This window comes from Varanus komodoensis, unplaced genomic scaffold (genome assembly GCF_004798865.1).
Source record: "Varanus komodoensis strain SLA01 unplaced genomic scaffold, ASM479886v1 scaffold16, whole genome shotgun sequence".
Classification (NCBI taxonomy): domain Eukaryota; kingdom Metazoa; phylum Chordata; class Lepidosauria; order Squamata; family Varanidae; genus Varanus; species Varanus komodoensis.
In genome coordinates this window covers 15,236,528-15,264,515 of record NW_025335468.1, presented here as the reverse complement: position 1 = coordinate 15,264,515, position 27,988 = coordinate 15,236,528, and the positions used below count along the sequence as shown (strand labels likewise).

Below are 27,988 nucleotides of genomic sequence, written 5' to 3'. Positions count from 1 at the left end.
GTTGGTTTATAAAGGAAAAAATGGAAACAATAAAAAAGAAAAATATAACATGAAAATTAAAGCTAAAACAGAATAAAACCACTTGCAAAAAATAAACCAGATCTTTTAAAATGCTATATATACCATTGAAATGCCTGGGAAAATAAAAAGATCTCACCTGGCGTCGAAAAAAAGCAGGTGCCTCCCTTGGCACGCTGCGTCCCAATGAAGGCGGTCTGCCTTATTTCCGGAAGCATACAAAAATTCTGCACTAGAACTATCTAGTTCTCCCGCAGAATATTTGCACACCATGGTCCTGCAGAGCAGAAGAGAAGGCGGACTTATCCTGTACCACAGGCATCTCCTGTGCCTACTTACTTGGAAGTAAGTCCCATTGTTTTAAATTGGACTTGCAACCCCCTCCCCTTATACTACCACAGGAATAACCTTTAAAGACAATTCCTTCGACTTCTACGCGTGGTAGAGACGGAACTCGAATGTACCATATTTTCCCAAAAACATGCACGCCACTCCTCCTCCACTTGAAGAACAACGTGTTGGAAGGACAAGGTAGAATCATCAAGACTTTGAACAGAGTTGATTCTGCGCCTGCGCCGTGAGCATCAGGAGAGGCGATGGCGTGGCGTGGCGTGGCCAATCCCGCTCGCTCTCGCGGGTTTTGGCGCCGGCGAAGGCTGAGCCGGGCCTGTGCGATTGCCGGCCGGCTCCCCGGTTGGCGTTATTGCTGGAGGGGCGATGGCGCAGCGGGGCTCGGCGGGGAGGCCGTCGGAGACGGCAACGCTGAAGGAGGCAGAGGTTGCCTTGCAGCGACATCAGCAGCTGATCGCAGGTGGGAAAAACGAGCGGGAGCAGCGCGCGCGGAGAGTGTTCGAGTCCGTGTGAGCAAACGTGGGGGACGAAGCAGGGACGAAATTGGCCGTGCTGGAGGTGCTACGGGCGAAATGCTTGTGGCGAGCACCGAAGCATAAACCACAGTAAGGCGCGGGGGCAGGAGACGCAGGGATGAACTAGAGGAAAACGAACTAGAGAAACGGGAACTGTCGCGCAGTGTTCTTACAAGAAGCGGTGGGATTCAGCTTTATCTGGAAATCGAGGTCTATGCCGAAGAAGCCTTCTTAAGTAGTCCCTACCGGGCTAGTTTCAGTTTCTCGGGCACTCTGCCTATGCTCTGAGGCACGCTCATGTTTATTGTGCTTGAAGCTCAGCTCTGGAGTTGAGGCCTGTATGAGGCCGTACTTGGGACACTTGCTGGACTTTGTGAGTGTGGATGGATATACACAGGATGCGGTGTGTAGGGTAGTGTTTTCGTGTTAGTTTAAAAGTAGGTGACCCAGATTCATTAGTCATAAATCTCTTTGAGTGTTAGAGGGCAGTTTGCTATTAGTCAAAACTTTGCGGCTTTCAACACACAACAAAACGTGCATAAGTACAATATATGAAACTGCATTTATGCATGAAGGATAGTGTAAGGCAGTTTGGAATATGCAGTGTAGTCAGCAGCTAAATTCCTGCTGATAGCTGTATATTGGAAATACGACTTTGCAAGTCACCAAAGAGAGGTAGTTGAGACTGAGCTGGCAGGTTCCACTGAGGTCAATGGGATTCAAGCATTCAGGTTATTATACCTTGTCACACCTTTTTATTGTCTTTAATACCAGTAACATCTATTAAACCTGTCAGAAAAGTAACTTCTTTCAAGTCTTCACATTGATAAAGTTGGTCAAACTGTTGTGTTTTCCTTAAAGAGGAAATTTCATTATGTTAGTGTTTCCCAACCTGGTGCCCTCATGATTCGTTGGGACTACAACTCTCATCACACCAGGCTGCATGGTTGTTGTCTTGCTTAAGGAAAGCTGCTGAATATAGTGACTCTCATGGCAGGCCCTCCTATTAGTCTGTACCACGTCACACTAGAAAATCATTAGCACATCAAAATCTGGCATAAGGTATTCTGTAACAGGGAACTTGCAGCTTTTAATGCTGTGTTCTAAGCTATGTTTTCAGAGTTTTGGAAATGCGAGTGAGGAATTGAGGAAGCATAGTAAACACTAAACTTTAAGTTGTTCTGGTCACTTTCCCATAAATGAACTAACTTTACTGAAAGACATTAAAAAAATTGAATTTGTCACAGAAAATTACAAATCACTGATCATTTGTGCTATTTTCTGGCACAGAAAAAGTGGCAAACCAGTTGGGTACCTTAGGGGGGTTATCAGTGGCCCTCAGTTAGGAAATTACAAATGCAATTTCCAAAATAAAGAATGGGGGGAAGCCATGGCAACTGCAAAAGGAGTCACAATTACAGTGGGGGAAAGAGACGAGGAGGAGGTCTAGCATGCCTGTGGGTCAACAGAGGGACTCTCCAGAACGAGCGGCCAATCAGTATATGATGCCAGAACAAGTAAACCCAATGACCTACCAGGTTGTGAGTTGTTCTGTGAACAACTGTACTTTTTTTGCTGGGGCCTGTGAGACCTAATGACTACAGTTAAGAACTATAAGATTAATGTTATAATCTTAATTTAAGATTATTTGTGTAGTATAGTGAGCTTAGCACAAAACTGCATCAATACAAAGTTCTTTATAATACCATTTATTGAACTTTGTTCTATATTGGCATAGTAATTGAAGCGACTTCACTAAATTGTAGTTGTAACTCAGCCTTTACAGATAAAAACTTCTAATATTACTGGGATAACGGAATGCTACCTAATGTTCACTCTCATTTCTTTGCATGTATTGTTATTTGACTGGGCCCAATTTTTAAAATTTAGTTCCAATGGAAGTTGTTCCAAATTGCATATTGATATATTCCTTGTGCAAGGAGTATATCACAGAAAAATTGAAATGATAGCAAAACATATGTACTGCAAAAGTAAAAGTTTTGTTTAGCTGCCTGTAAAGTTGAAGTTCTTAGAAACTAGCATGTGAAATGGAAACGAAACAATAAAAAATATACCATTAAGAAAATTATGCTGAAGAGTGCTTTCCATTTAAAATTTCAAACAGATCACATTGTTGGTATTGATACTTTTTTCCATATTTCACTTAAGTAGAAAACTGTCAACTTCTTAATTTACAGCTTTTTGTTTTCCTCATTTTTTCCTGAAGTAGGCAGAGGATAATCACTTTCTTTTCTGTCAAGTGCTGACAGTAATGATAGCATCCAATTTCTTTTTATGCTTCTGAGGACAGCTGGAAGGCACTGAGATGTATTCATTATTACATTTATATCCCACCTGGTTTGGTTTTTTTGTTATTTGTTTTTTTGCAGGGAACCCAGGTGGCTTATCTAGTTTTCTCCATTTTATCCTTGCAGCAACACTGTGAAATAAGTTAGGTTGAGAATCAGAGACTGGCCCACAGTCTATGCAGCGAGTTTCATGACTGAGTAAGGGGCAAGAATGCAGATCTCCGGAGTCTCAGCCCAACACTTTGACCACTGTGTCACACTGGTCTCTCTTATGAGAGAAGTAATGAAAGCTTTGATAGCAGCAGCTGTTCAAATGCCATGTCTTCTGTTTAATATGTAAGGCAATAGAAAAGCTTGTAAGCTTGGTAAGAACCAAGCTGACTTTTAGGAAAACTACTAGGTCTCGTAATTTTTATGACTCATCATAGGATTGTTTAAAACTTATATGAATGCTTCATCATTTCTATTCTGTTCCTGCTGGCTCATAATTATATCACAAGAGGAAAATGCTCTACACATTGCACAATCATGGCATGACCAGTTGCAGTAAACGCTCTGGGATTATTATTGCTCTTGAGCAAATAAGTTAGGCTGGGTGATTGAGTCAGCTTGCTATGCAATAGCTCTATCACACCACTGCTTCTCTGAATAAAATTTTTCTCAGATAAATTATCATGCACAGATTTCTTATCTCTCTCTATGGAGAAAACCTAAGTGATACACTTACTACTTGATTACCACCACTCATAAAGAGGTGAGCACTCCTTTGAACTTGTGACTGTAAACTTAGAAACATGGGGGGGGGGGAGTGAGACTGAAGAGTCTCCTGGGACATCTAGTCTGACCCCTGGCTCCGGCCAGCTCTGCTCATGTAATTCCCAACATGTGGTTGTCTATACTTGAGCAAGTATGAATTACTTTGCCAAATTGACTTGTGTTTCTCAAAATACTAGTTCATGCATAGTATTTAAAAGTGCTTAGTGAGCTTGTAATAATTGTTTTATGCTCAAAGTAATTGAAAACAGTGGACTTAAGTGTGTTTAAGTACAAAGAAACACATTTCTCACATGGTTTGACTCAAAGTATTTTGTACATTTTCTTCATTATTACCAGTTCTGTTGTCTGACTTGATAATCACTTATAAAGTATCTAAAGTGTGAGTCCTGTGCAAAAAGTGAAAGACAAGCAAGTTCCTTCTTGGATAAGTATGATACAAAAGCAAAAAGGAATAGGAAGGGAAGAAGCAAACGAGAACATTTTAGGTATCAATTCTTGAAGTTACATAATGACAGTAGTATCATCTGATTTGGACAAATTGGCCTCCCTGCCAACATGTAGATACATACTACATGTGGCTATGTACATCACTATCCCATCTTTTCCTAGCTAGTGACAAAAGTCAAAGTACATTTTTCTGCAGTCCTAGAGTAACTGGCAGTTGGACTGGCATTCTAGTCTTTCTCGCAGAGAAAGAGAAACATGCTTCTTTCAGCTGCTGCTCTTCTGGCTTGTGGATGGGGTCAGGCTAGTCTTTCTGGTAGGTTCTCTGATTTTCTGAAATAGGATAGTTACCTGCAGCATAGGAACCCATCATGGACACCATTACCCCTCCAATACCTTCCTTGGTATCCACTGAGACACCCTACTTCTCTTATTGAAATACATTTTTATATTTTCTCACTTGCAGGTATGATACTTCAAAGCAAAATGGGAGCACTTGATGCTTGAATGCTTCTTAGCAGGCTTCTTGTTCTTTGGAACTACCTGTGTCCCCCTGTGGTAACCATGTTATGGTTATGCCCATGAGAAGTTCTCTGGTTTCCAGACATGGCCACCACAGAATCAAAAGGTTGCCTACACTTAGGTTAGACAAGAGCCTAGCTATTTAATGGTGTTAAGTCAGTTTCTATACCATCCGATAGCCAAAGCTCTCTGGATGGCTCAAAACACATCAGATCAGAAACCATAGATAAACTACAGCATTACATTTGTGTATGCAAAATTTACAACAATATAATTATCTCAAAACAGTTTCAATAGAATGCTAAGCATGTTGAAGCCAGTTGACATAGATGCCCTCACTGTATGCCATTAAATGCCTGAGCGACCTTAACTTGGTATTGAAAAGATTACAGTATTGGGATTACAGTGGGCTTAGCAGTGGAATTATTTGAGGGAAGAAACATCATTGAAAAGGCCCTTTTCCAGGCCTCCTTGGAGGTGGCATTTAGAGGAAGGCCTCAGGTGTTGATTGTAGTGTAGTGATTCAGGTCAGACAGACAAGACACTGTCAGGTATTGCATTCCCAAGCCAAGTAAGGCTTTATAGGTTTCTACAGAACTCCTAGTCCTTTTAAGTGGAACTCTTCCTAGAGACCTCTGGAAATCATCTGGATTCATTAGCTATAGGGCAGGCCATCTTGATCAGTCCCCCACATTGCACAGGGGAAGTAGCACCATCTGTGTAAACCATAATGTGCAATGAACTGAGTACAACAAAGGGACTGACTGAGTGTATCTCACCTTCAAGTCTCCCTGTGTTATGGAAGGCAATGCTATAGACCTGTGGTATTGGAGATCTTTGAGTGAGAGTCTTGTGCAAAACTCCAGCCAGCAAATATAACCAGCTTGCTTGCTTGCTTAGAAGTTCTCAAATGATGTTATCATTCTGTGTTTCCTCTTGCCATTTGAGCGATGGAGATTTTGTGAGTTTAAGTCACAGTTAATGAAGTTTAATATTGAGGTATGCTTCTTGTTTGGCTTGATTGCTTGTTGCTATTGCACCTGCTTCTAAATGTGGTTTTAGGGTAAAAAGAAATGGAAAATGCATATATAGCTTCAGAGTCCCTCCTCACCCCAACCATTTAGTAATCATATAAACACTCTTGGATTAATCTTATTTTTTTCCATTTCAGGAAAAGCTCATAAAGAAGGTGGATCTGCACGAATGTCACTTCTCATATTAGTGTGCATCTTCTTAATAGCTGCCTCTGTTATGTTTCTTGTATATCAGAACTTTCCACAGCTTAGTGAGTAAGTATATGAGAGAGAATGTGTCTTTGTTTCCAGAAACTCTTGTGAAATGTATTTGGAGAAACTTTTGGGTCTGTAGAAATCTGGCAGGGTGAGGAGGGTGTTCAAGAGATCCTCCAGAAAGAGAAAGTATAAAATGTCTAGTGTTTCAGGAATTCTCAACACACCCCAGTATGTTCTGCTTGTGCTCTCCCATCAGCCAGTTAATTGTTGTTCAAAGATGGACACAGTTGCATCCACCCAGGATAGCATGTAATGCCAACTTATTTTTTCCAGGGTAATATGGTATATAATGCACCAAATTTCTGGGTAACTGTGGCCTTTGGTTCTACTTGTGAGAGTATGTAAATTTCCCCGGTAGCTAGTCTTAAATTCTGGGATTAGAGATTAAAGAAGCACTTATTAATGCCTATCAGTTATACAATCCTGTATTTTCAGCAATTATTTCTTTTCAAGCTTTTGCTGTTAGGCATAACTTCAGCAAATACTCTCTTCACTAGGCAATTTTCAACTACAGATAAACTCTTCTGATGCTCATTTCAAGTTTTTTTTTTAACAGATTCTGCTCAAGACCCTCCCCTCTCACACAAAAAACCTTGCCATTGTAGACTTGAGATTGCTTGGAACTGTTGTGAGATGCCTCATTTATTGGCTTATATTTGTAGTATAAACTTGTCTGTACAGTTGTTCCTTGTTTCTCCTGCACTGATACTTGTGATGGTTCACACCCCATTCCTTTTGTTCAGACATATTCAATAAACAGTTTCCAAATCTTTTGAAAATTATCTTTGCTTATCAAACCTTCTTTCCACTTAATATTGGAAGTTAACTTATCATTAATAGCTATATTCCAAATTTCTTTGTACCAGTATTCTATTTGATAATCACGTTTTACTTTCCAATTTCTTGCTATTATTAATCTTACTACTGTTACTACAGTTTAATTTTAAAGTCTTTAATATTTTGTCCCACTTGTTCTCTAAATAATGATGACAATGTGAGGCCGGGGTCTGCTTCAATGTTTAAATTAAACATTTTACTAATTTCTTTCATGTTTTGCCATTCTTTCAAATCTTTCTCTGTTAACTTGATTGGCAAAATCCTGAACAAGATATTAATCTTAGGTAAAATCTTCACTTTAATTGCCTCTATTATACCAAACCATAATAAATCAATCTTTCTAAATTCATTCATTTTCTCTTTCATTTCATATTTTATCAAAATTATTCCCTCTTAAATATTGCATTTTTGTAATTTTACCCCTAAATACTTAATAATTTTACATATCTTAACTTCTAACTTTCTCTTAATCTCATCCTTTTCTACTTTATTACTATTAAATAGTATCACCTATTTGTCCTAGTTTACTTGTAAACCTGTTATTTCTCCAAATTCTGTTAAATGCATTTTAATCTAGTCCATAACCTTAACTGGATCCTTTATTGTTAAGAATGTATCATCTGCAAATAATCTTAATTTTATTCTCAAATCCTATACCTTTTATTGAATTATCATTTCTAATACAATTTGCTAGCAGTTCTATAGTTAAAGCAAGAGAGAAGGCAACCCAGACTAGTACCTTGGCCTGGGATATTTGTTCTGTTATACCATCATTCACTATCACTGTTGCAAAGTTTTCTGAGTATAATTGATTTATTATATTTCTAAATCATGGACCAAACACCATTATCTCCATTAATGCCTTTATTGTTGGCCATTCCACACAGTCAAAAGCTTTAAAAATATGCTATTATACCAGCTTTTAAATTTTTCTTATATTCAATTATGTTTAATTCTGTTCTAGTCAAATTTGCCATCTGTCTACCTATTAGAAAATGGCTTTGATCCACATTAACATAATTACCAATAAAATTATTCAACCTCTTTGGCAATATTGCTGTAAAAATTTTCACATCATGGTTAATTAAAGATATAGGTCTATAGGCTCCAGGATCGCTCAAATCTTTGTTTGGTTTTGGAATTAAATCCATAAGTTTTTTGGGGGGGGGTTGCAAAGCAAACATGCTTGAAACTCATGATTAAAATGATTGCTCCCAAGAATACATGTAAAGGATTGTATTGTTCCTTACTAGCTCTTTTTTTGACACTAAATCAAAAGCTTCTCCTGTGTGTAAGTTAGATAAAAAGTTCAAACAGTGCAAAGCTTGAAAAACGTTAAGTCTTTCATCTGCTGCTAGGAACTGTTAAAATATTTGCACTGGAGTGGCATATTTTGCTGAATGTGACCTAGTTTTGAACATAGACTTTGAATTTGGTTAATTACTGAGGAGACAGGGCAAAGATTTTGATCTTCTGAAATTATCTGGTAATTTTAGCCCTATTGACTGATTTTTTTTTTTTTTGGAAGTAACTCTAAAATCTGAATGGGTTACAAACCAGCAGTGGTGGCAAGTTAGGGCCCACTCTGATGAAACTCTTGTTACACACAGTGGGATAATGGGATTGGAGAAGCCACTACATCAAAATGAGTGTAATCACTATTTCACTAGAAATGTTTGAATGCTTGCCTCATAAGAACATTGGTGACTTGTGTGCATTGGTATCATTAATATTGGATGGAAAGTGATAGCTTAATTTGTTGGTAACCTGATTTTTTTTTTCAACAGAGAGGAGAGACAGTGTATAAAGATTCCTAGAGATATGGATGATGCTAAAGCCTTAGGAACTGTTCTTTCTAAATACAAAGATAACTTCTATGTACAAGTATTAGTGGCCTATTTTGCTACCTATGTTTTGTATCCTTTAAATGCCCCCCAACCCCCACCTATGGTTACATAGAATTTGTTGTGAAATACCTTTTAGACATTTTTATTCCTGTATGGCAATGGTGATCCCTCTGCTTAGTGTGCTCTGGCTCCTAAGACAAGTGAATGGAAGGATCCCTCCCTTGTCCCTTGCAGCATCTGAGCAGCGTACTCAGCATCTTTCAAGATGGAAGGCTGAATCCATTGCTTTCCTTCCATTCACGAGAAGCTCTTTGATGCAACAGAGACTACTGTTGCTGGAACAGGAAGACTGATTTTCACACATTCTGTTTACTTCATACCCTTACACCACCTCCCATACTGTCCAAAGGTTAATAGGAACCTTGTTGGATTAGTCAAAAGGCCCCTGTAGTCCAATGACCTTGACTTGACACTAGTTCACTGGGTTAATAAATTCACAACCGTCTTCCTCAGACCCTCCCTATTCTAGAGTGTCTCCCTGAACCTGAGGTTATTTGGGTCTCAGCAGCTATCTGAGAAATTTCACTCATTTTGACATTTCCATGCCACATTCCATCTCTTCTTTATCTAGTTCACATTCCATGACTGAGCTTTCACACTGGGAATGCTGTGTTTTGAGAGAAATGGCTGCAGCCCTACAACTGTGCCCTCAAGTGCATTATGAACAAATTTGATTTCATTCATATAACAATCCTGTGAGGTAGATAATTCCACTTGTGTGGAGAAGGAATGAAACCTCATGAACTAATGATTCCAGTATAGTCCAAGCAGAGGCTTGAACGCAGGTTCAAGTTAACCCTCAATGCACAACATTATATTTATTCATTTAAAATGAATCTGCAGTTTCATACAATAGAATAATAATTAACTTAGTAAAATCTGTGGGTGGAATGCCATGGGAGTCAATAATTGAAGTGACTTTTGAAAAAATAGTTTTTTAAGAAGACGAAAGCTAACATGAACAGATTTAATCCTGTATTTTTCAGCTGCATGTAAGATGTCAGTGGGGGCAAGGGCATTCGTGAAGCATTTACTTATTCACATAAACATTTTGATGCTGTGAATTCACTTCTGAAAGAAAATTCTTAACACATAGTCTGCTTGCTAAAACAAGCAGCTTTATTTTTATTCGTGTCTTTCCTGTGGGGATAGAATATGCTAATTTGTTTTTGCTATGCTGTTGAAAACACATAGAAATGAGCCCTTGACTCAACTGCCTTTTAAAAAGTTGTTGGAATCATGTTATAATTACTTCCATATGAGCAACTTTTAGCAGCTATAATAAAGGGTATTGCATAGTGCCATTCAGTTACAATTTATTCATTCCACAGAATTAAGTAGCCTACCCAGAAGATCAGATTAACTGATTATTTTTTAAAGCCTTTAAAAAACATTAGAGAGGCAGGATATCTATTATATGTACGCTAGACTGAATGTTTTAGATTAGTGAGAATTCTCAGTCTTAATGCTGTTATTTCTTTTTAAATGGCACATTTAAGCAATACCTGTATTGTTCTCACTGAAGCATGGATCAGCTGGTAAGAAAGTCATTTGACTAAGGGGTGGTATAGAAATAAAATAGTAAGTGCATGCTCAATAGGTAGTCACTTGCACTTCCCTGGGAAGCGTATTTGTGCTATAAATGTGATGGTTATGTTTACACAATTTTAGATCTATGCTTAGTCCCCGCTCAGCCATGGAGCCAACTGGGTGACTTTGGGCCAGTCATAGACTCTCAGCCCAACCTACCTCACAGGGTTGTTGTTGTGGGGACAAGATGGAGAAGGAGAATGATGTAAGCTGCCTTGAGCCCTTTGTAGGAAAAGGCAGGATATAAATAGAAAAATAAATAGAAAATAAAAATAAAACATTGTATACCTAAACAGTGACATTTGTGGAGAGGCTGTAGGCAGAGAAGACTTAGGGTGCCACATGCCTGAGTAGTATAAGTACGTTTCAGACAGTGAAAGAACAATGCAGTCATATACACGTCTACTTGGAAAAGGCCCTATAAAGTTCAGTTTAGCTTAATCCTAATGATGTGAGCCGCCCAGACAACCAATGGCTAGTGGGTTGGGATACAAAGCAAAGCATCGATCAATCAATTCCAGGAGAGTGGGCATAGGATTGCAACCAAGTAGCATAATCCAGTGATGCTGTCCATAACCTTTTAAAGTCAGAGAATTATGGTCACTGATTTCAGTCATCTGCATTTTTTGCCCTGGAGCATGAGGAGATGAGTTTGCCATCTCTATGCACTGCCCCCCAAAAGTAATCTCTGAGGCAGCACTGGAACCACAGCTAGAACAGGTCCTTCCATGCTAGCAGTGGGGGTGCTTTGAGTTTGGAATCCCACCTCCACCCTTCGAAGGCTTCCATAATTATATATCTAGCATCCATATTCCTTAAATTGCCTATACAGGGAGGTAATACTTTTCAATAAATTATGTCAATTTAGTTTTTCTATAGGTGCCATCCTGTGCACATACCTGGAAGTAAACTATCTTAGACACACTGGGGCTTCTGTCTGAATAAGCATGTGTAAGATTGCTTTGCATGATTATAATTGCTAAATCATTTTGTTCCTTAACTAAAACCCATCATCCAGCCTGCAAACATTTGCCATCCCTGGATCTATATTTCTGAGTATACTTTCAGGATTTCTCTACCCCTTCCCACTAGCTCTGTTTCTTGTTTGTTTGGTAAGTATTACTTACAAGTGAAGGATACTCTTTCCCTTCCAAAGTATTTATTTAAGGTGTTTGTGCTGTAAAAACAGATGATGAGAGTGTTATACAAGTAGCAAGTCTAATCTTTAACATGTGATATTGAACTAGGTGCAGGGTAAAGCAAAAAACAAAATATTTTATATCACTTTTCCAGGAGGTTCAAAGTGCTATATGATAACAGAAATATAATTTGAAACTAACAGTACAATAACTTACCACTGCAGTTAAACTGACAGTGTTAAAAGCAACTGAAAAGTCTGATTGTTTTATGCCTTAGACTTTTTCTTAAAAACTGTCAAAGCATATTCTTTTTCATTTGTTCAAGAAGAAGGTTCTATAAATATGGGCCCATTGCTGGATTGTCAGATTTCTAGTTGTCGTTTTCAAACCTGCTGCAGAAATGCACAGACAGTAAAGCCTGCTAAGTAGTCCTGAGCTAGCAGATGACTCCATAAAGGAGAAATAGCCCTAAAGGTGAAGTTTATAACTACCACTTTAAACTGAATACTGAAGAAAATTGCCAGACAGTACAGCTGGTGCAAAACAGGCTGAATAAATGCCCATCTTCTGACTCTTTTTCCAGCTTTAGAACTTTAGAACCTGGCACTCCTCAGTTATTTTCTACTTAGGAAGAAAGCAGAGATGGCAAGCAGTTGTAAGGCAGTGTGGTAGCCCTGATAATCCATGAATTAATCCAAGGGTAATTGCTATATGCTAACCAAATATTATAGCAATCTTGCACGACTGGCATAACTATTGGGTTTTATTTTGTTTTTACTTGAAATGGTGATGAGTCAGGGGCCAACTCACCAAAAGGGCATACTTTCTGGATGAGTGTTCACCATATCTGCTGACCATATTGCTGCCTAGTAACAGTGGGCCATGATGTTTTTAGTGTAAAAATCCTAGTATATAGATTAAGTCCAGGATTATGTAAAATAAGTCCTGCTTGTGAAATGGGACTTTACTTTGCTGTCCTTTGCAGTACCTGTATGCATCCCAAAGCTGCTCCACAGGGTCCTCCAACTCTTGAGCATATTTTGGATGGCTGTGGGGCAGGGAAGGGGGGGTAATCCGTTCCAATGGCAAACAGGTCATATTGCGTGCAATCTTTTTAAAACTAGTTTCACCTAAATATCACTCCCCTGTCTATAAGAGTGGGTAACTGTGAAGTTGGTGGTGTATCACTTTGGAAATTACAAGTTGTATCTAACATGAATCCTATTTATAGTTAGACCCCCTGAAATAAACAGTTTGACTTTGGCTACAACCCATGTTACTTGTATAATATTTGTGGGATTCAGTGGTGACAGTGTCTAGTAATTTATATAGCAATCCTATGTAGGTCTGCTTGGAAGTAAGGCCCACTGTGTTCAGTTGAGTTTACTCCTTTATAACTAGGCATAGGATTGCAGCCTTGAAGTAACTGTACAAGAGTGAGAGACCAGCTTGGCTGACAGTTTTTCCAAATGAAGCATCTGTGTGAAAGTATTTTGGAAATAATTTTCTCAGCATTCTTAACATATTCACCAGAATTGAATGGTAGATGAATTAATTGGCATGATTTCCAGAGTAGCAGATTCTAATTTGGCATATAACTGGCTTAATTAAAATAGAGAAAATGTTCTAATTGTATTATTTACATGTAAATGAATAAGGTTGTACATGTGACTGTATTTAACATACTGTTTCAACTAAGTATTAAACCTTTTAAAAAAGGAAATAAATCTCCCAGTATGCTTCTAGTCATGGATGAGACTTCTCATCTGCAACATCCAGTAATTCCATATGCAGGTACAGACATACATTCCCATGTACCACACAATACTCATTTGGCTAATTTAATTGGGCTTAGATGTGCTTAGTACTGTACTTCTTATAGAAAAGCACACCACTACATGCTTGCACAAAAGCTGAAGTATATGTTCATCTAAATCACACCATAGCCTAGACCAGGTGAACCTTTTAGAGACCAAGTGCCCAAACTACAACCCAAACCCCACTTATTTATAGCAAGTGCCCACACTGCAATAAAACCTGAATGCTGAGGTTTTACTTTAGAAAAAACAACTAAATATGATGCTGCAGATTCAAATATGCCAGGGGGAACAGCACAACATTAAAAGAATCTCAGTCTCTTAATTAGAACATGTATTTGCTAAATCTTAGATATTATATTTCAATTTTTTGTAGGAAAACTCAAAGCTAAAATCTTGTGTTAATAAAAATGAATGTATTAAAACTCACAGCCAGTCCAAGCATGCATATATACATTGGCAGTGCACTGACTGGCCATGCGAAAGCTCGGGTGAGTTGCGGCTAATGAGTTGCCACTTGCGACATCATTGCCTGGCACTGCTACTCCTTTCCGAGCATGCGCATGGCCCCTATGTGCGCTGTTATCCGATGCTCGGCCGCTGGGGTGATGCTAGGGCGACTTGGCTCGCGTGCCCACAGAGAGGGCTCTGTGTGCCCGCTGTGGCAGGCGTGCCATAGGTTCACCACCACTGGCCTAGACTATACCATCCTGGAATGCATGAATGGAATCGCATCTTTGAAGGCTCTTCCACATTCTGGTTTTAAAACTAGCATATTGGAGATTTTAACCTATTTTCCCTAGTTTTCTGTACCCCTAGATTTAATACAAAAACAAAACAAAACATGGGAGAGCAACCTGAAGATAGTCTCCAGATGGAGTAGGGATAAGTGCCTCAATCATCTCTTAGTTGTATGTTCATTATATTTAGTTGAATGAGTTTATGTAAGATAATCACTTCCAATTCATTTGCAGTGCTCTGGACTTGGGGCTTCTTTCTGTTATATGCTGTCATATTTGGTTGGAAGGCCAGTCGTGTATAGATATTTAACAGAGAAAGCAATGAAATGGTCAAAACAGGTAAGATCACTTTGGCAGCACATCTGCCTGCATTTTTAAAGTTCAGTATTAATACATGTTAGATCATCCATTTATTCTGCTTCCTAAAAGTAGTTGTAATATTAAAGACACTGTAGTTTGGATCCAGAGATGAGCAGAAAGGCGCTTCTGCTTACACAAGGGACCCTTGCCAAATTCTCCAGATTTCCCTGTCTCACTGCAACCCCTCATTTCCCAACATACTCTGTTCCAAGAGGTCTTTTGCATGTTGCTTTTTAAAAGTTAAATGTAAATAGTTGTATATATAGAGAGCATTCTTTGATTACATAGGAAACATTCACTTTTGTGGGGTGGCCTCTTTCATTTCCAAACTGAAGCACAAACTCCCTCAGTGACTGGAGAGAACACATGGTGTCTACCAATAAATGTTGCAGTACTGTGTTCTGGTCAGTCAGCCGTGGCTCTCTCCCACAGTCTCTCTCTTCATTACATTCCTACTCTTGCCTGGTTTTATGTTTTTCCCCGAAGCCTCAGTGAGTATTCTACAGTCATTGAGAATGGTCAGTTCTCACGTAGGTTCCCCTCATACATACTTTTTCCCATTCTTCAAATCTTGGAATTTTCATAAACCTGCTGATACTTTTTGTTTTATGTGAATTTGTTTTATGTGGGTTAGCTAGCTGACGATCAGCTTTCACCACTGAAGAGGATTCTTCTACAATGAAAATTATTAAATTGTTATGTTTCTAGGATAGGCTTCTTTTAATCTGCATTTTTGTATCTCACAGGTTGAACGACACAGAGAACACCTCATTAACTACATAATATTTCTGAGAATAACTCCTTTCCTTCCTAATTGGTTTATCAATATAACCTCTCCTGTAATAAATGTCCCACTGAAAGTATTTTTCATTGGTACTTTCCTAGGTAAGAATTCTGATTAATATTCAAGATTGTCAAAATGTAAATCATTTTTTTCTGCATGATTTGTTAGTACATAGCCCCATCTGTTGGACAATTTTAGAAATTTTGAGTAACTTTCATACTCAGTTTGTATTGTTATCTTAATTGTTTGTTCAAAAAAATATAGGCACATATATTTTATGTAAGAACTGAAATACTGCAGATCGGTCACATACTGGATCCTATTCTGGAACCTACTTTGGCAGTCATAATGTAGAAACCTTTTTTACTACTATCAGTGTGCCTGCCCAGTGTTATCCAGTGATGTAAAATGCCTGTTTTAATCATGCCAGCAGGGGAATGTGACTATTTTGCAATGCACTTTAAAGATAAAGCCTCTTAAATTGGCTCTTACTGTGTTCATTTTATAATTGGTTCTAGATGTTACAGGGACTCTGGCTGATAACTTTATGTTGAAGACATTTCAGCTTATTCCACCTGAGGATGTGGAAAAATTAGCTGAAGAAATGAGAACCTTTCCTTCCCGGCTTATTAAAGCTGTCAGGCGCAGTCTAGTAATAAATACTTTATTCCATGAAAGGGCATTTCCATTAATTCTGAAGGTGCCTGTTGTGAAACCAGTCCTTAAAAATGCTGCTTTTACTAATGGATTTACATCACTGTTGCCTAGCTTAGATTGGATGAAGGTGAACAAACTGAAATTTAATTGAGAAAAGATGGGAATACAGTTGGTGGGGATTATGATGATCATGGATTAAGTGTTAACTTATTCTGAATGGACACTTAAATGAACTGGTATGCAGGTTCAAAAATGAACATGGATGCTCAAGTAAAGGCAATGGTAATAATGCATTTTACCATCTTTTTCATATATGTTAACCGTATTCTTTCTTGGTGAAATCAGACTTAGCCTCAGCCATTCACGTGCTTGTCACTTCCAGGTTAGTTTATGGTACTGTGCTTTTATGTGGAGGTGCTTGCGGAGTTTTTCCAAGAGTTTCAACTGGTGGAGGGGACAGCCCATTCAGAATATTGTCTAATACCTTTAGCAGTTCACTTCTGGATACAATATACAATTCATCTCAGTTGTATCTCAGGACTCAGTTGTATCCACTAGTTTTACTATATTTGCACAGTAAAGGTATTGTACTTATGGTTTGATTTGATAAGCTGTCTTGTATCAGTGCGCTAGGTGTAAATTGGATACAAATAATAACACTGTGGCAGCCTAAAAAGATGTAAAAATTATTTAAAAGCAAAGCCATGGAAGAGAAGTGTGTGTGTGTGTATTGCTTCATAACTTAATTGGATTATGTAAGGTAACTGTATAAGATCAGGTGTTCTTAAAATATCATATTGTATTGGAAGTTCTTCACTATTTCTCATATGATTTCTTAACTGTCATTGCAGGTGTCGCACCACCATCTTTTGTAGCAATTAAAGCTGGTACAACACTTTACCAACTTACAACAGCTGGTGAAGCTGTCTCCTGGAACTCAGTTTTTATTCTCATGATTTTAGCTATACTCTCCATTCTGCCAGCTCTTTTCCAGAAGAAACTTAAACAAAAGTTTGAATAAGGCTCAGCCTGGATCTTCACTTCCCATATTTCATCTCAGGATCAGCACTGTTTCTATTATCACTTTTCTATTGGATCTTTAGCAATTCAACAGGAGAGAATTGTAAGGGATAAAAATGTTACTGAACTTCTTGCTCAGATTTATTTATGGGGCACAAAGGCAAAATAACTACAGCTGGAATAATATTAAGGTGAACCATAGCTTTTTATATAAAAATGAAAAGGATTGTTACTTTTAACTAATCTGTAATATTTAATTTCAACTATTACATGTATGCCTTATCTGATTTTGCTTGTGATAACTTAATGTGAATAATTAATTCCTGTTTTGTTCTCCTCTTTTCACTGTCATTCATACTCCCTACAGAATAGTGAATTGCACAGTTGATTCTATATCCCAGTGGAATAACAGACTGCATGAGCTCCTAGTTAGAGAGCGGGGACAGGTGCTTTGACCAGGCTGTCATAAGTCCCTGGGTTTCATTTTTTTAATGCCAACTGGAAGAGCTAAAACATATTGTGTAATTCTCTTTTTATGGATGTTGTATATTAACTTCTGGGTTTGGTGTGGGAGCTGATCAGGCTTTCTCATAGCACATAAAAATGCTAGAGTTTTGAATTTGGGATTCTTTTCATTTTTGGCCAGTATTTCTGATATATGGCAGCTATTTCCAAAATTATAGCAATCATTAGAATGTATTTATAAATGTATATTGAAGTGCAGAAAGGTGGAAATCACTTTTTTAATTGGCAAATGTAATTGGTATTTTAAAAAATCACTTAAGTTTAATTAGATATGCTATGTTTGGGTTTTTATTTATGCAACATGCCCATGCAAAACAAGAATGCACTGCCTTTGATCCAAAGATTCAAGGGTGCTCCAGTTGCCCCCAAGGTTCTCCATCAAGCACAAGCGCATTTATTTTCATTCCCCTAGAGTTGAAATGAATGAGATGTGCCCAGGCATGAGGAAGCTCCGTGTTTATGCATGCATGCGTACATCCTCTGGGTCAAGGTCATCATGTACAAACTATACATCTTGTAAATAGTTCTTAGTACTAGGATGATGTGTCCTTGTTTTGATGGAAAGCTGCCTGGTAATTGACTCCAAAGCTAAAATCTGTTTTCAAAAGTCCTCTGTTAGGGGTTTTATTTGCAAAGGTAATGATACCTTTTCTTGAAAACTGCTGCTGTTGCCTAGGAAGATATTTTCTTTTTTTGTGGGCTTCATTATACTGTTCCAGTTCAGGACAGCTTTCAAACATGGACCTGTCTTAGGCTGGTTATTATTTTTTGTATTGGATATATGCAGTAAACTGAACAGTCAAATAGTTGCACAATTCTCATAAGCAAGACCAGATTACTTTCCAGCCTTCTCTATTCCTCTTTAACTTCAAGCCTAGTGTGCCAGTCATTGTGCATAATGTACCAGCTGGTCTGAGTAACTACAATATGGTACCTGTTCCATCCCCGTACATGTTGGTTTGCGTCTTTTGTTCCCTGAGTGTTGTTCACCTACTAATTAGTTTACAAGCCATGTAAAGTGCACACTGTTCTTGCATTTGGAAACAGAAGCTCCCTGCTGCTCTTTTGAGTGTGAAGCTCTTCTAGACTGCCTAATATTACAGTTTCTGCTGTGCTGCTTAAGAGCAATGGAGAATAGTGCACAAGATGGAGGTGAGTAGATAATGGAGACCCTGAAGTCTGTAGGCTGGTTAGCTAACTGATATGTAAGAGACAACATTAACATCTTTGGAATACAGCAGTGGTTGTTCACTTAAAAAAGCCATTAGCCACAATCCAGAAAAGTTACTTGTAGCTAAGCCCCATTGAAAGCGGTGGAATGCAACTTCAATCATGCCTAATTCAGAGTGTGTCCATTGTCTGCTTGTTTTACAGAGTTGATGCCACTAGGGATTCTTTGGTTGACATTCTACTGTGTTTGATACTTAACTAAATTGGGTTAGAACTTGCCAGAGAAAAGCTAATATATTTTTGTGGCTTTGTTATGATGTCGCTTTCCCAGCTCTTTGAAATCATCTCTCTTTAGTGGAGCTCATGAAATACAGGAGCATTGGGGAATATGGAGGGATACTGGTAGCTGCAATTTTGTTCCTTTGTAACATAATATAGATTGAGTAATTTTATTACAGTATTATTTGTAAATGCACATAAAATACATTCATATGCTTTGTCACGTGTTCCACATATGCAGTTTTCATTGCCTCTTGATTTTTTTATCAGGTGAATTACATCATAATAAAACAGTATAGGGGCATAATCAAATGTTTAACTAGATTGACTTTTATACCTCTTAGATCTATTCACAGAGGTTTGTTCATAGATGTTTTAAAATACATTTGTAACAACTAGTGCTACTAATATGATGCTGAACCCTTTTGGCTGAGTAATAAATTATTGCAGACTAATTGTGTAGTCAATACTACAGCTCTGCTTTCTCCAAATTTTCCTGATTTGCATCAACACAGACATAATTTTCAATTCTGTCTTTGCTGTTCAAAATAAAATATATCTTGAGTTAGTATTTATCAATGTTTTTAGACATTTATTTGCATTGTATAAGAAGTTTAGGTTGTACAGAACTGTATGGTTTTAATCCTATTTAATGAAATGAAAATGGAATAGATTTGGTTATACAGTTGGCTCAAAAAGAACAGTAGCTTTTTTCTTTTTTCAGGAAGCAACCATGTTAAAAATAGCTAAAGATTTTCAGCTGTTGTAGAATTCTGAGCTGTTAACATTCTCAGGAGTTGTATGACTCTGAAAACATGACAACATGTCTCTTCTATCTGACAATAAAACAATTTCATAAATGTGAAGACTGTATTACATTGGCACCTAAAAAAATAAAGACAGGTTTTTGGAGTGGTGCGGGTAATGAAACCATCCTCATGGTGGTTCTGTTTTACTTCTAACATGAAAATGCAACAAGTATGGATGAAATACAGGCATATTCTAAGATGGTGTTTTTTGGGGGTGGGTGGGTGGGTAGGTTGGTTTTTGTGGTATATTGAGTTCAAATATGTGCTGTCTTTAATAATATTATCTGTGCTGAGTCTTTGGAGTAGGGTGGAATAAGCCCAATTCAATAAATTAACAGCAACTGCTTCATTGTGTAACCAATGATCTATGTGTCATATTCAGAGGCTCATATTTTTTCTTTGTGTGCATCAGTAGCTCAGGATGAGGGTACAAATAACTGTTTCTTTTCCCTTGCTTTGGTACTATCATTTATTACTGGAATGCTGCAACATACACACCAACACACAACTTTACAGAGTAACAAACAAATGGAGGTTTCTCTCATACAATTCAGCCTGTCCACTGAAGTCCTCTATGGAGGCTCTGTCACATGCTCGCCCCATCAGAGCTGTGGGCTTTTTCTAGTAAAGTACGTATCCTGCCTTTGGAACTCACTCTCCTAAAAGATTTGTTTGGACCTGATGGTATTTTGTTTGACCCTGAAAGCACTGCAGTTTTGCTTGATCATTGCTTCACTGGGTATTGTTGCATATCATGCTAACCCACCCTAACAATAAGAGTGTGTTGGATATCATGTTCCAAATGCAACATGTTGCGGTAATCCAAATGAACAGTTGCAAGAGTGTGGCTAACTAGACTGAGTATTTGTGTTCACATAGGGAGATAATTGGTATATCAACCTAACCTGCTAAAAGGCACTGCTGATCCTTTAGATTTGTACTGCCTTCCCCTGAACACTGAAAATCCTATATAAGCCTTCTCAGATTTTAAGATCTTCAGTGGGGAGCAGGGTGAGGGCCTTCTTTTGCTATAGCTACCATCAGAAGCACATTTGGTGGGGAAATGAGAGAAGGCCTTTTCTGCTTCCCCCAGGATTTATTAGTCTCTGGTGGGGAAAGTAAGGTTGGTTTCATCTTTGCTGTCAGCCAACGAATAACATTTCTATTTAGGCAGACACTCGGCACGTAAACTGATTGTTGTTGAACGGGTTTTTAAATGTTTTGTTCATGTTTATTTCTTACTGAGTTTTTAAATTTGTTTTTCTGCTATGTTTAAGATATTTTCAGTCTGGATAAAAAAGTTAGCTGTCTTGAGCATCATCTTTTGGTGGAAACATAAAATAATAAATATTAGGTGACTGCTATTTGACTGCACAGACAAGCGACCCACTAAGAGCACTTCAGTTTTATTTAGCATTACATGTGTATCTTGCATTTTCTTTTTTGCAAGGAATGCAAGGTAATTTGCATGGTTGTCCCCCTCTTGATTTTACCTTCTCAACAACCCTGTAAGATAGGATAAGCTGATGCCCAAGTCTCTCAAACCAGATTTTGTGACTGGCCCAAAGTCAATAGGTGAGCTTCACAACCAAGTGGATCTGAACTCCAGTCCAGCACTGTAACCACTACACCATACTAGCCCTGTTTATTACCTTCACATACTTAGTTACCTTATCAGGTTGTTGGTTAATTTATGGATTTGAGGGCATTGCAGCTTCTGTGGTACAGCCCCTTACTTAATATCATTCTGCTCATTGTGTTCAGTGTTCGTGTATTTAAAGTTTTATTCCCCTCTTTCATCTCCCTAACTTTAATCTCAACAAAGAGATGCATACACTGGCTGTGATAGCATTAAATAGTTGCTTTAAATGTGTCCAGGGATTTGGGCAAGTGCATCACAATTGGATTCTTCTCCTTTGAACAGCAGACCTCCATCTTATATTCTAAATGACTTTTAGAACTCCCAGCAGTTTCAAAATAGGCTTACCGTGAAGTGGAAGGCTACTGATTGAGAAATATGAGCTCAAATTTCCTTTGCCTGTGTGAAACTAGTTGTGTGACTCTTTATGGATGCAAATCAAATAGATTCAAAAAAGGATTATCCTTCTAATTGTCCCATACTTTTTTGCTTGTTGACTTCTGCATAGAACAAATCTATATATATTAAAAAGCCTTAAGGCTGTTCAAAACACCCTTCCCCCTTCTCTATACAGTGCAAATATTACATGTTTTTTCTTGTTGATGCATGTGTACTAGTACTTGGAGTCATATACATTTTTAACAATTTTTTACAATCGTCTCAGGTAACCTTCAGAATGCAAATCAATGCAGTGATCTGCAGAGAGCATGAAGCAATACAGTTGGCTAGCAAGTGGAAAGTAATAACCCAAGAGAATTACCCTCTTGTGTGCATGTGTAAAATGGCATCTTTGACAATTTAAAATAACAAGTTAAAGAACATACTGAGGGACAAATTGGGTCTATGTCTTAAAGAGGAAAGTCTTGAAGCAACCAACCATTTTACAGTTTACTCTTCTCCCCTCACTTACCCCTCACTCTTCTCAAGGCGAAACATGCCCAGTTCTTTCAATCTCTTCTCACAGAATTGTTTACAGTCCCTGGATCATCCTTGTTGACCACCTCAGAACCCTTCCCAGCTTATCTACATTTTTCTTAAACTGTGGTTCCCCAAAGTGGACATAGTACTCCAGATTGACATCGTATTTCTTAACTATTGAGGTTGCCAGATTCTAAACTGGAGCCAATGTGGCACAGAGAATAGCATATTGGACTGACTTGGGAGATCCAGGTTCTAGTCCCCATTCATCCATGATACACTCATGGTTAACTGGGCTAGTCAGTGGCTCTATCTGACCATACAGGATTGCTGAGAGAATAAAAAGAGGAGGAGGCCACTTTGGGTTCTTTGTAATAATAATAATAATAATAATAATAATAATAATAATAATAATAATAATAATGGTGGTGGAATACAAACAGAAGAAACTCTAAAACTGTTAATTTATGAAGTGGGAGGAACAGTGAGACTGACTGCTTTTCCTCACCATTCCCAAAGCCACTTAGACTCATGTATAAGTGCAGGCAGTTGTTTTTCTGTCTGTCTATGCAGAGGCTTGCACTCTTACTGCATTCTCTCTTGACTGTTATAGCAAGAAAAACTTTAGTCCTTTACCAAGGGGGAGAAGTGTTTTTATAAAGTGGTCTATTGGCATAGCAGTGCTATGGTTTGAGTCTCTGTGTTAGCACCCAGTAACCATAGCTCTTGTGAGCTGCATTTGATTCCACTTCTGTGGTAATTACTATGGTAACTCGTTGCATCTCATTGTTTCAGCTGAATGCTGCCAAGAGCCTTGTGTACCATCTCTTGAATACCGGTCCTTTGAGATTCTTGGAATGAGTGCAAAATACTCCTGCAGCAGTTCAAACAGGTCTAACACATAGCTGCTATTGAAAAGTGTGAGTCCTATACCAGTAGGAGCACTTTCACTTGCTGTGTCATAGCTCATTTATAAAACTGCAAGTGCAAATGCAGATCACTACTAGTGCTTTATATGCAAGCAATGTATCCAGATCAGATCTAAGTTTCTGCTTCTTCAAGACACTTTTTATGCACACTGAGCATTACTTAGCTCCTGGTCAATAGAAACTGTTTTTTTAATTTGTGGAGAAAAAATACTTTCCCTGTTTTCTTGTGTAAAATAAGTCACTTACCTTACAATGTTCAAATAGATTTCCAATGAAGCTGAGTGCTTTTTTTGTCATCCTTCAGCCACTTGTGTTAAATCATTCCTAAGCTTGGACCAAATACAGTAAATATAAAGACAATCAACATGTATAAACATAGTTGTATTTTTAGTGCAAATTTACAGCTTTCTATGAGAAGCTACTTGTCATTAAGAAATAATATGTAAACTATTAAAATGTTGCATAAACACTATTAAGTATCATTTTACATACCTTTGAAAAACCGAATCAAGGGCTACATTTGGCTTTATTTTACAGTCTCCTCCTCTTCCTCCTCCTCATCAGCTCTTCCACAATGCCTGGCAATCATACTCTGGCATACAAATGCAGTGCAGCCTGCTCAATAAGTTGCAACTGGTTGCACATAGTTAAAGAATAGGGAGAGAAAATGGAACCTGCTGCAATTCTGTGGAAGATTCCAAGTAAACAGCCATGAATTAGTTCCAATATGCTAACAGTTGGGTCCACCATTTCAGAACCAAGGGAATATGGGGGTGATTCCAAAATGTGACCCCACTGCATCTGGAATTGTCTTTATATAATCATGTAAATAGTATATATTTAAAATTCATTTGATGTGATGTATATTGCTGCATGCTGGGTTTCTGAACCTTTAGAAGTACTAGGAACCTCAGCTGCTTATAAGATGCAGTATGCTATCTTCTTTCCATGGCTGAAGTTACAAATAGCATAGGAAACGATTAAAAGACTATAACATCCAAAATAAAAATACATTTGATTCAGTCTTGTAATTGTTGATAATCATCAAATTGTTTTTGTGACCAAATAAAATTGTCTATGTGAAGCCAAAGATTGCAAAGAATAGAGGATGCAAAACTGCTGTAGAAAGCATCCTCAAATTATGTTTTAGAGTTGAGAAATCTCATCTGTTTTGGTTTTAATGTGGTAAAGCAAAACATCTAAAAGGACTGAGTCCTTGGAAGGCCAACCTATTTGAGGAGCTCATTTAAAAGCAGGGTGCCACAAATGAAAAGGCCTTTCTAGTAACCACCCTCTTTGCTTCCTTTGAAGGGAACTTCTAGAGAAGGACCCAAAAAATGATGTTAGAGTCTGAATTGGTCAGTATGGCATGAGGTGTGCCTTCAGATAACCTGACTCCAGGTCATTTAGAGACTTAAATGTTAATACTGGCACTTTGAATTGGGCCCAGACATTAAGTTGAAGCCAGTGCAGGGGGAAGAGAACTAGTGTAATGTGTTTTTGTGAGTCAGCCCCATTAACAGCTAGTTGCAGAGACTTAGGAGCAGATACAGCAAAGGTTCTGCATGGTCTCCAAGCTACACCGCAGAGTCCCTTGCAAGTATTTGGAGCATGTTGGGATATAACTCTTGCATTCCACCTAAGTGGTGCATGATGCAGGAGAATCTGTGACTATTAGGGTTGGTTTCAAGGATCAGAATCACTGGGCACATCTTGAAGCTCATACCTTGGGCCACAGGAAGGGGCAGCTGCCCACCTGCAAAGTCCTTTAGACCAGCCATTCCTTGCTGTTACTACCTCTTCACATGTCCTTTCCAAGTGTGGAAGGAGCAGCAGAAGTCTCTACATTCTTACTGTGAACTGGGACTACAAGGAGAGGGCAAGAGAGTGAAGGGGCAGTGGTAGTGCCAGTGGCAAGGAAATGGGCCTAGTCAGGTCATCTTGTCCAAAACTCTCTCAAAATCTGAGCAGATACAGACTGATGCCCCCATCGCAATTAACTTTGCGCAGTTGAACTCATGAGGCACTTGGGATTCGGGAAAAAGGTGGGGTGCTGTAAAGAAGCTAAAGAGACATGCTCTGGTTCTTATATTGCGGGGAAAAACAAAAGACAGGAGGAGAGGGCTGTGCAGCACGGAGGCAGAATGAAAAGATGGGGGAGCCCAAGTACTTCGTGCAGGGACGGCGGCGAGAACGACGCAGAAAGAGAAATGCCTCTGCGCGGGCAGCTGGTACTGAAGAAAGAACCAGCAGCGGAGCGGGGAAGCGCTTCTTCCCATCGCCTCGCTCCACCCCGCAGCCCTCAGAAAGCAAGCCGCAAAGAGAATCACGTCATCCTTGCTCCCTAGTGCGCATGTGCAGCATTGCGGTTCTCGCTTCCAGCCCTCTCCTCCCCCGACCGCCCGACTCCGAAACATCTGGGCAAGGGGGGGCACGGAGGAGCGGAGCGCCCTGTTATGTGTGCTCGTCCGCCCGTCTGTCAGGCCTGCTACCCACAACGCCGTGCGGCCCTGGCCGCTCCGTCATGGAGGCAACAGCACTGGGGACCGCTGGAGCAGCCGCAGCCCGACAAGCAGAAGCCGCACTGGCGGCGGCCCGAAACCTCCCCTCTTCCCGCCGGGCGACTTGAGTCGTCTTGCCTCGCAGGGGCTCCGCCAACATGAGTGGAGGCGGGGACGGCGGCGGCGGCTCCGGCTCCTCTTCGTCTGCTCCCGGCCGCTTCGCTGACTACTTCGTCATCTGCGGTCTGGACACCGAGACTGGTCTGGAACCGGACGAGCTTTCCGGTGAGTCTGTCAGGCGGGTCCGCGCTCGGCTATCCGGCATCCCTCAGAAAGCCGAACGGTGTCGCCCTCGCTGAGGCGGCTGCAGAGGCTGCTCCTCTCGGGCTTTTCTGTCGCCGGATGGTCGGCGTCGATTTGTGCTGCCCTGCGGGAAGGGAGGAGGAAGGAAGTCGATTAGGGTTCTCTCTTTAGGGCTGTTAAGACGCGCTCGCTCGCTCGCTCTCTCTCTCTGTCTAAATATGGCTTTTTACTGGGGGTGGGGCACTTTGGACAGCGACAGCGCGAATGAAAGAAACTCTGTTCACATCCTGTCGGGCTTCCGCGGCGCTTGAGCGGGGAATCCATTCAAAATAAGAGAGTTAGGGCTGCCCGTCTCTTCGGATAAGCGACCTGTTTTGGAAATAGAAACGACAGGGGCTAAATGTCGAGGCCAGCTGGGGTTCTCGCCGCCGGCTTGGGATGGAAGTGCTTGGTGGAAATCGCCGCTGCTTTGTTATGGCAGCAACAAGACCCTCATCCTTTCTTTATCCTTCTCTCGTCACCTTCCTTTCACCCTGCTCCCAGGGTGAACTTCATAATTAGGAGTTGTTGCATCTTACTGTCGCTTTGGGATACAAAAGCAGGTTTTTAAGGATCAGGTGGTTGCCGTTGCCACAACAGTATCACTGTGTTAACTCAGGGAGGGGAGAATGTGGCAGACTCTAATTCTCCATCTAATTCACCCATGTTCCTTAAACCGTGTCTTGATTCCAAATTCACAACCTTTTGTCCACATATTCTTCACACACCCACACCCACAGAGGCTTCTGCAGTGGAGGCTGTTATTAGATTTAGTTTGCCTGCAAATAATTTAATTTCTTTGAAACAAAAAAGGAAAAATGTAAGAACCATTTATGGAGGAAGAGGAAGACTGCTCTTCCTCCATAAATGCAAGACTGGCTACAGCAATATAAGAAAGATTGGTGTTGAAGTGTAAGGCATGGTTGCAAAACTGGATAGATGCTTTTATGGCCTTTTGAAGACCAAACTTCATGTATCTAATTAAATGGGTTCTAGTATATACCACAGTGCAGATTTCTGAGGTGTTAATCTTTTAATTAAATCAATGTTAACCTTTTCTGTAACTTTTTTTTCTTGACTAACAGATTGGTTTGTAAAAGGTACTTTAACTCTTCATTTCCACAGCTAGATTTATTGCATTATTATTTGCATTTTAGTTGTAAAAATATTTCTCAAAATGAAGTACATTTGCAAAGTTGCGAGTTCAGTTAATGTTTACTGTCTATTATTGCTCTTCCATGCAATGTCATAGACTTCATATAGAATGATAAGTATTTGATACTGACCTTGGTAGCAACTGGGTGTGTACAGAACTATGAAGTTATATATCTCTGGATTGTTCGGATAACATGACAGAACTCTGATGTTACTTTGTTTTAAAACTAATACATAACACCTTCTATTCTAGTATGCCAATAAAAGTTTTATCTCTTCAGGGAAGTATTTTCTTTGCTTTCTTACTAAATTTTAAGTCTAATACTTTTTCATAAATCAGGTTCACTTACCAATAACATTTCTGTTATTTGTTTGGCAAATTTGTTTATTTAGATGTTACTGTAACTTCATAAATTGCTTGGCTTCAAACCCATGCACATTCAGATGGGAGTAAGCCTAACTGAATTGAATTGGTCTTGCATTCATAACAAAGCATTCATAAGCATTCATAAAAACATTAATCAGAAAGCATCCATTGCACTGTTGATGGTGTGTTTGCAACTGACAAATATGGAAATGATATATACTTGTTCCTTTATTTGTGTACTCTCTTTAGGGTACAACATTTGCAGGATATAATGT

General features: G+C 39.2%; 2 protein-coding genes across 11 annotated transcripts in view; both read left to right on the top strand.

Moving 5' to 3' along the window:
- The first annotated feature begins 674 nt into the window (after positions 1-674).
- Positions 675-20,219, top strand: TMEM41B (transmembrane protein 41B). 2 transcript variants are annotated; one of them, XM_044425960.1, is made up of 7 exons: positions 675-829; positions 6,108-6,225; positions 8,853-8,981; positions 11,581-11,674; positions 14,493-14,597; positions 15,365-15,503; positions 16,911-20,219. In XM_044425960.1, exons 1-7 carry the CDS (start codon positions 736-738, stop codon positions 17,078-17,080), a joined length of 849 nt encoding a protein of 282 aa, XP_044281895.1. In that variant the 5' UTR covers positions 675-735; the 3' UTR covers positions 17,081-20,219. The 2 variants fall into 2 exon arrangements, with proteins under 2 accessions (XP_044281895.1, XP_044281896.1); XM_044425961.1 differs by lacking the exon at positions 675-829 and adding an exon at positions 989-1,287.
- Positions 20,220-25,741: 5,522 nt separating this feature from the next.
- The window catches only part of DENND5A (DENN domain containing 5A), an 89,110-nt gene continuing 86,863 nt past the window's right edge, over positions 25,742-27,988 (top strand). For 4 of the 9 annotated variants that reach the window (XR_006414298.1, XM_044425958.1, XM_044425956.1 and 1 more), the window contains exon 1: positions 25,742-26,134. Coding sequence is in view for 8 of the 9 variants with exons in the window: in XM_044425958.1 (XP_044281893.1) it covers positions 26,008-26,134 (127 nt within the window). In the remaining variant the exon portion in view is untranslated. The remainder of the gene's footprint in view (positions 26,135-27,988) is intronic. The other 5 variants (XM_044425953.1, XM_044425954.1, XM_044425951.1 and 2 more) reach the window with 3 other exon arrangements.